Source organism: Mus caroli, chromosome 10 (genome assembly GCF_900094665.2).
Source record: "Mus caroli chromosome 10, CAROLI_EIJ_v1.1, whole genome shotgun sequence".
Lineage (NCBI taxonomy): Eukaryota > Metazoa > Chordata > Mammalia > Rodentia > Muridae > Mus > Mus caroli.
The window spans coordinates 64,297,520-64,306,791 of record NC_034579.1 but is presented as its reverse complement, the minus strand read 5'-3'; the positions used below and the strand labels follow the sequence as shown (position 1 = coordinate 64,306,791).

At 46.7% G+C, this 9,272-nt stretch overlaps 1 protein-coding gene across 3 annotated transcripts in view; it reads right to left on the bottom strand.

Annotated features, from left to right (window-relative positions):
- Positions 1-9,272, bottom strand: part of Ccdc6 (coiled-coil domain containing 6) — a 95,362-nt gene that overhangs the window by 45,865 nt on the left and 40,225 nt on the right. For all 3 annotated transcript variants that reach the window (XM_021174832.2, XM_029482560.1, XM_021174833.2), the window contains exon 2: positions 3,139-3,288. In XM_021174832.2, the coding sequence (XP_021030491.1) occupies positions 3,139-3,288 (150 nt within the window). The remainder of the gene's footprint in view (positions 1-3,138; positions 3,289-9,272) is intronic.

Genomic DNA, 9,272 nt, shown 5'->3' with positions numbered 1-9,272 from the left:
ATTCCAACAAGGCCACACCTTCAGATGGTGCCACTCCCTGGTCCAAGGATATACAAACCATCACATTCCACCCAAAAAAGGCGGCATCAGATCTCATGACAGATGGTTGTGAGCCACCATGTGGTTGCTGGGAGTTGAACTCATTCTGAATCCCGTCAAGTTTTCAACGAAGACCAACCATCATGGGTGATGTCTAATGGGACAGGTTTCTAAAACTGTAAAATGGGAGAGGAGCCAGAGGTGCCTACCTTCAAGCAACACACACTATTCATTGCCTTCAAGATCCCAAGAGCCAGAAGAGGCTGAGGCAAGTGTGGCTGGTTCATGGGGCAGGACTTCCAGCTTGAAAACATATTGGAGACAGAGGACAGTGATGTCGTCGGATACCAACACGTGCAATGCCATCAAATTGCACCCTCAAAGTGTTGTTCACATCATTTAGGCAAGTCAACAACTGACCACCACCTAGAGGTCTCAAACCCAAGGCAAAACTCTTGAGAATCTGTCTAGGAACATGCTATGCACCTCGACAGCCAATGGTGAGAGTTTGGCAGTGTGTTCTGAGACATGCCTGCTGACCACACTCTGCTGTGATGCCTGACACTGCCCCATGAAGTGTCAGATCACACATTACCTTGCAGAATCAGTTTAGTATGTTCAGACACGATTGTCTTTAGAAAGAAAAATTGGGGGTGTACTGGCTGGTTTTGTGTGTCAACTTGACACAGGCTGGAGTTATCACAGAAAAAGGAGCTTCAGTTGAGGAAATGCCTCCATGAGATCCAGCTGTAAGGCATTTTCTCAATTAGTGATCAAGGCGGGGAGGTCCCCTTGTGGGTGGTGCCATCTCTGGGCTGGTAGTCTTGGGTTCTATAAGAGAGCAGGCTGAGCAAGCCAGGGGAACATCCCTCCATGGCCTCTGCATCAGCTCCTGCTTCCTGACCTGCTTGAGTTCCAGTCCTGACTTCCTTTGTTGATGAACAGCAATGTGGAAAGTGTAAGCTGAATAAACCCTTTCAACCCAACTTGATTCTTGGTCAGGATGTTTGTGCAGGAATAGAAACCCTGACTAAGACAGGGGGTGTGGACTTAGGTTCATAATATATGCATATTTAGATTGAGGGGTTGTGGAGACAATCACCACAGTTTTCTAGGATAGAGCTGAATCTGTATAACGCTGGGAGGTCCCAACTGAGCCAAGCCATCTTGTGCCTGGCATACCACCATGGCCGCTTCCTACAGCTCTTACATTTTTTACTTTTTTTCTTTTTCTTTTCTTTTCTTTTTTTTTTTTTTTTTTTTTTTTTTTTTTGGGAGGGGCCCCTGTTTTTGGGGAAAGGGGGGGGGGGGGGGGGGGGGGGGGGGGGGGGGGGGGAGGAGCCAATAACAAACACAGAGGTGAGTATCTTTAAATAAAACAAAGCTCACCTGCTGGGTTCTCACTGTTAACATGACTCAGCCAAATACTAACAATGCCAGTTCAGTAAGAAAGTGGGCTTCTTGCGTTGTTAAAAATGGGCACAGCTGATTGGACACAGCTAAGCACAGGAGAAACAAGCTGTAGCCGTGTCCCTGTACGTCTAGAAACAGCATGAAGAATAAGCCGTCTACCACTGGCAGCATGGGTCACAGCAAGTCAAATTAGCCTCCCCTCTCTTCTCTCTAAATCACAATGCAAATGATTAATTTAAAAAAAATTATGCAAAACATTCTGTTATAAGCATCTGCTCATCACAGTTCCTGGCACCTGCATCAGTCCCTCTCCACAGCCGCTACTGGAATAAAATTGTAGCATTGTCTTTAATTTATGACTAGGAAAGAAAAAGGCAAGAAAGGGATTTCCCGGATGAACGATCTTAATGCTTAAAGCTTGTGTGCACCAAAGCTTCCTGGAGCTAAGACCCTAGCAGAGGGGCTGGCGAGATGGCTCAGTGGATAAGAGCACTGACTGCTCTTCCAAAGGTCCTCAGTTCAAATCCCAGCAACCACATGGTGGCTCACAACCACCCGTAATGAGATCTGACGCCCTCTTCTGGTGCATCTGAAGTCAGCTACAGTGTACTTATGAATAATAATAAATCTTTGAGCCTAAGCAAGCAGGGGGACTGAGCACCCGGAGCGAGCAGAGGTCCTAAAAAAAATTCAATTCCCAACAACCTCATGAAGGCTTACAACCATCTGTACAGCTACAGTGTACTCATAAACATTAAATAAATAAATAAGAGCCCAGCAGAGGGAGAAGCCAGCAGAACCTTCTTAGAGAGGACCTCACTGAAGCACTCTCTGTTGTAATGAATGCAACCTGCCTGTGATGCTGGTGAACAGGAAATACAAACACGCTCTACCCCCTGCATCTCGGTCTCTTATTTATTCTTAAATTAACAGGAATTAACATACACATCATCTCCAAAGAACAGTGGTTCTCAACCTTCCTGATGCTGTGTGTGACTCTTTGATAGATACAGTTCCTCACGTTGTGGTGACCCCTAACCATAAACTACTTCATTGATACCTCATAACTGTAATTTTGCCACTGTTAGGACCGGTAATGTAAACGGCTGGTATTTCTGGTGGTCTCAGGTGACGCTGTGAGAGGGCCGTTCATCCCCAAAGGGATCGCCACCCACAGGTTGACAGCCATAGTGGGAGCAGTGCCATGGGGCGTTTTAGTTGCATTTTGGTAGTGACCTCTGTGATACAAGCAGGGAGGCAGATGAGTTCCTAAGGTAAACCCGGACCCTCCGGTGTGTGTTGTGCGTGGCTTCACTTAACAGCAGCAGCATGACCCGATCCGTCACCCCTTAGAACATGCCCTCAGTTTATGGTCACATATCTGAGTGCAGAAGATCTGGGGAGATGTCTGTGACTCAACAGTAGACTCAATAGCAATGCAGAAAGGAATCTTCCCGAGGATGCTGAGCTCCGCATTTCCCCGATGACACTCCCACCCTTCCCGAGCAGGTGGGCTCCAGAGCCACCATCTGAAGGATCCACACCCCACTATTCTGAAACCCCACGAAACCCACGCGACACCTGTGTCGGCACGTGTACAACGGAACGATCTATGAAGCCACTCCTCCTGGAGAGGGAGAGGAAGGCAAGCGGGTGGAGCAGGGAAGAGCCGTGAGACCAGCTTACCTGCATCAGTTTCCGGGAGAGCTCATTGGTGAGAAACTCCTCTTCCTTCTCGTAATTCACGGCGAGGGTTTCTTTCTCCTTCTGCAAGGCCTGGATTTTCTTGAATAAAGTGTTACTGATGAATTCTTCTTCCTGCTCAGCCCTGGCTTGCTGTTTGAAAAAGGAACAAAAACAAAAGCGTGTGGTGAGAACGGTGGAATTTTTCCCCGAATGTAGCACAGCTCTTATTTCTAGAGGTGCCTACTTTAACGAGAGCTCTGTCTTTAACCGTGAACCATCATACCCCTCTCTACCCATCTACAAAGCAGTGGATTTCAGCAGAGGCACCGAGAGCAATGTCACTAGGAGGCCAGGGGACTCCGTGTAAAGTCCATGATCACGCAGACTACGCATGATCCTCCTTCAAAATGGCAGGTCAAATTACCAAAGACTGGATTGCACGAAACATCCCAAGATCAAAACTCGAACATGCAAAGTCCCTCCTGACAAACAGGACCCAGACTGTGCTGTGCACCTAACAAGCGAGCATCCCTTCCCACTGCCATGAACGCTGCCACCTTGAATGAACCTCGGCACATCTGTGTGTGTTCGTGGAACTGTTACAGAGGACAGGCACCGAGCCCCGAAGAGCACTCATCCTAAAGGTGGTACCTCCTATGGGGCTGGGCAAAAGAACTTTTACATTTTACTTTCCCTGCTGGGAACTCAGGGGTGCTGGGGGGGGGGGATAGAGGATGGAAGGTGGGGTGCCTGCCAAAGCAGGCATTACTGAATTGAACACACACTGGAAACAGTCCACCACCAAGGGCCAGGCCTGCTGTTCTGGGTGATAACAAAGAGTACTAGCTTTAGTAAACAGAAGACATAACCACTCCAGGAAAATCCCTTTTAGAAAGAAATGGGCACAAAGGAAAGGACGCCAACATTTCAAAATATTTACTCCACACACATCCCTTTAATTATTATTTTTTTAACTTTGAAATTTTTGTTTTATGTGTATGGTTGTTCACCAGTGTGGATGCCTGTGTGCCCTGTGTGTGCAGTACCTGCGGAACCCAGAAGACAGTGTTTGGTACCCTGAGACTAGAGTTATATAGACAACTACCGTAAGTTACCGTGTGGGTGCTGGGAATCAAACAAAGATCCCAGGGAGGGCCCCAGTGCCCTCCTATTTCAAATAGATATTGTAATTCTACTGTTGGGTTTATAAGCAGAAAGCACACAGCCAAGTCCAGGGAGAGAGATCTGCATAAATTCCAAGCCACTGCTGACAGCCACAAGGACAGGGAAAGAGTCTGACACTAGGCAGCCACCGCCTTTACCCTGAAAGGGCCCACCGCCACTGCACTCCACGCCCACCACCACCTAGATACCAGCTTCCCTGATACCACCGTGCCCAACACACACATCGTGGTTTCAATGGCAGTACATCTCAGTCTTGCCTGCCTCCCAATGACCCTAGAAAAGCTATGACTTTATTTATATTTATTTAGTTAATATATATTATATAAATTTATTTATATTATATATTAAATATATTTATTATATAAATTTATTTATATTATGTATTAAATATATTTATTATATTTATTTATTTATATTTTTAAATACACTTGTTAATACTCAAGACTGACATCCTGAACTACACAAAAGCTGGGCACTAGGAGACCGGTCAGCATGGAAGTTTCTGGGACAACCATTATGAATAGGCTCAACTAGCTATAACGTCCATGACCACCAAGGACACCAGAAGCAGTCCCAGAGTCCTTTGGGGTTCTCTTACATGCCTAACTTCACTCGCTTTTAGCATCATTCCCCCCCCCAGCCCCACCCCGCCTCCTCAACAAGCAGGGAAGATAGCTAAGAACTCAACTTTTATCTTTTAAATCAACAGCCACTCTTCTAGAAGCTTCAACATCCCTGCTCATGTGATAGGCAAGAATCCAAAGTATTTGCAGACCTACTCTAGATATCTGAGCCTATCATCTACAGGGTTACTGGTTCTTCTGGTTTGGACCAACCCAGTCCAACTCTCAGTATTCAGTACATTAAGGAAGCAGAAGGACTCTCTGCTCAGCTGGCGAAGCTGACGCCGGGCTTAGATTTCCAAAGGCTATTATTGCCACAAGCCAACATCAGCACCGAGTCCACCCCCCACCACTTACACAGGATCACACCTTATCTTAAATGGCTGGGCGTTTCACCACACGCAATAAAGGAGGCTCCAACCAGGCTGGGCTGACCAGCTAGCTGCTCTGTACACGTGGCCTATGGCTGATAGGGCTCAAGCAGAGGCTTCTGGGTAACACTTCTGACACTGGCGACCAGCCTTCAGCCTTCCTCCAGTGGTTCCTCCTCTGTCTCATCATTTCACGTCAAGTTAAAGGAATGACAAACTGCGCTGCCTTGTAAACGAACTTTAAAGATAGATATGGGCCTCGGGGTTGCCTATGAGCGGGTAAATGGCCACCGCTGTGCCCAGGTTGCATGCAGAGCTGAGGAGTGTACTCTGAACTGGACGGCACCAAGAGTTCTTCTGAACACACTAGCAGCCACCGAAACACACCTTCTAGAAGGGTGAAGTCCTCTGAATTAAATCTGAAAGTCCTTTTCATTAAAAAAGGGCTATACTGAACAAAGAAAAACTTTTTTAACAATGAACAAAGTATGTTTTAGAAGGTGGTGTTTTCTATCCACACCGGTCTCCCCAGACAAAAGGAGCAAGGTTTTAAGAAGTAAACAGAGGGGAGTCAGAAACTGGGTCTGTGGCAAATAAAATTATTCACTATTTGAGAATAGTCAATTTGGGGGAGGGGTGCTGCTGCACTTGTGCCCCGCCAAGCATGTATGGGTCAGAGGAAATCTTTGTGGGACGCCATCTATCTGGGTTCACCACAGGAGTCCCAGGAATCAAATTCAGACCGGCAGTCTTCATAACGTGCTCGCTGGTTTCCTGAGCCACCTTGCCAGCCCAAGATCTAAGCTTTCAAAAAGCTTCAAATCTTGCCCAGCAGCTGGGGGGACTAAAGAAGGACTGAGTCTGAGCTTGAGGCGATCATGGGCTGCACAGTGAGAGGAGTTCCAGGCTATCCTGGGCTACAGAGTTCTGACTTTGCCTCCAAAAATAACAACAACAATACCAAACCAAAAAGAAGAAGAAGAAAAAAAAACCCTTAGTTTGATTAGCATCTGAAAGCATACTGTTAGGCCTGCAAGGACCACTGACACATTGCCAGGCAAATGGGTAAAGCCCCCTTCTTTCTCAACTGTTATGTGTGAGATGCATCTTGCGTTTATTGACTGCCCCCGGCAGATGCTCAGAATTTAACCGGATCCCTTGCGACTGACAGCTGGCGGGTCTTATGGGATTAGCTTACAAACTGGTTATACCAATAGGTTTATCAACACAAGCCACTTTTCTGCAGAAATCTGTTTGAGTGTGTCAGTGACACCAAGCACAAGCCAGGCGGACCAGCATTCTAAGGAAATGCTCAAAGAGAGGATTTCCCGTTCCACACTCAAATTATGATTCCTCGCCTGTCCCTAGTGGCTGGCGGATGCTCCCTCCCTCTCTTATCCACTGGTCCGCAGCAACAACAATCAGCAAGTTAAAGCCTTTATTAATTCTATTCCAGGACACACACACACACAGACATACAGACAAGGAAACAGAGGCAGAGACAGACAGACAGACAGACATGCAGCTACAATGTTACTACACTAAGACTCTATCCCAAACCATGGTCTTGGACTGTAGGACAGAAAGACAGACAATGCACATGTTTGTTTTCCAGATATCAAGTAAGATCTTGAGACTTAAGAACCCTAACAGTTTCCAAGTTTTATCAGCCCATGGGTGCTGCCCAAGACGACTGAGACATGAGGAAGTTTTGGTACCAGAGGAGGAGAGCAGCAGATTCGTGGAAAAGGCCCTGTTCTCCAGGGCTGCGTTTCCTAGCACTCTTTGAAGGACCAAAAGCCAGACTCAGCCTTCACAGTGTCCCAAGCCAGGAGGAGCAACCCACAACCATCCACAGCTCCCCCACTGCAGGCCAGATGCACGAAGACTTCCAAAACTGAGAGATGGGACCTAAGGCCCTGGAGAGTGTGGACCACAGGCCGTGGACACAAAGAGAAGCCCTCAGCTGAAAGAATCGACAGCCTACAGGGCTAGGAGAGACATAATCCCGGCAAACTGCAGTAGCCGGTCAAGCTGCCGATTATACCGCTTGCCGATTATACCCATTCAGCCTTAGCTGGATGCCCAGACAGAGGCAGTGGTGCAGGATGAACGTTGCTGCAGGCTCCAGTCTCTGTGCACAATGTTTACCGTTCACTCGGGAATGACAAAGATCAGAAAAATCCAATTACAAAAACCAAGTGGTAAAACAATGAGGAGAAGAAAGTTTGGATGTGATCTTCCAGATTTAGGAACTGTGGTGTTTATATGGCAGTGACAACAGAATGCTAAAGGGCAGGGCAGCTAAAGGGCGGGCCCAGCTAAAGGGTGGGGCCGGTTAAAGGGAGGGGCCAGATAAGGGGCGGGGCCAGCTAAAGGACTGGGGAACTGAAGGGCGTGGTCAGCTAAAGGAAAGGGCAGAAGAGAAAACTGCAAGTTGGAAGCAGGCAGACCTCACGTGACAGAAGGAAACTGAAATTTAAAGAGAGGGGTAGAGGCAGTTCCCCAGAATCAGAATCAAGGGGCTTTTCCACTGGGGTCAGCCACCCGGCGCCACCATCCACTTCCCAGGCCAAGGAAGACTTGAATACTGTTAAAAACAACTTCAATGCGAAAATGATCCAGGTAGGCTGTGATGCCCACTACCTGAAGGACCACACTTTCAAACAGTCACAACCGTCCTCGAAAGCGACTAACAAAGGACAAATTAAGACCGCCACCTGGCACACCCTACACTGGTGAGAATTAAGACGGTAAATTAAAAAAATAAAAATAAAATAAAATCTTGACAAGAACAAAGATTCATGGGACTTCCCCACTTAGTACAGATAGATGGCAGTATGAGACGGGCCAGGTGCTCTGAAAAACTAAATATTGTTATTCTCTCCAGGGTACCAAGCCGACTCTTCATAGCTGCCTGGAAAATGCTTGCCCTGTGCGTATAGAAATACCTTTTTTGTGCACATAACATACCATAAGCCCCTCAAATACCTAGTCAGACGGGAAACCGTAGATTCAAAGCAACCAAAAGGCAATAAAGTCCAAAGAAACAGCTAAATACATCATGAACCAACCTAAGAAGATGTGCTGAATTAATAATAATAATAATAACAACGATGATGATTTTAAAAGTTACAGGAGAAAAATCACACTTCTTCACTCAAAGCAGACTAGGGCCTGATCTGATCTAATGAGGACTAGAGAGACAGCTCAGCGGTTAAGAGTTCTTGGTTCCTTTTTTTTCTTTCAATTTTTTTATTAGACATTTTCTTCATTTACATTTCAAATGCTATCCTGAAAGTTCCCTATACCCTCCCCCCACCATGCTCCCCTACCCACCCACTCCCACTTCTTGGCCCTGGCATTCCCCTGTACTGGGGCATATAAAGTTTGCAAGACCTAGGGGCCTCTCTTCCCAATGATGGCCGACTAGGCCATCTTTCAATACATATGCAGCTAGAGACACGAGCTCCGGGGTTACTGGTTAGTTCATATTGTTGTTCCACCTATAGGGTTGCAGACCCCTTCAGCTCCTTGGGTGCTTTCTCTAACTCTTCCATTGGGGGCCCTGTGATCCATCCAATAGCTGACTGTGAGCATCCATTTTTGTATTTGCCAGGCACTGGCATAGCCTCACACAAGACAGCTATATCAGGGTCCTTTCAGCAAAATCTTGCTGGCATGTGTAATAGTGTCTGCATTTGGTGGCTGATTATGGGATGGATCCCCAGATGGGGCACTCTCTGGATGATCCATCCTTTTGTCTCAGCTCCAAACTTTGTCTCTGTAACTCCTTCCATGGGTATTTTGTTCCCTATTCGAAGGAGGAATGAAGTATCCACACGTTGGTCTTCCTTCTTCTTGATTTTCTTGTGTTTTGCAAATTGTATCTTGGGTATTCTAAGTTTCTGGGCTAATATCCACTTATCAGTGAGTGCATATCAAGTGACTTCTT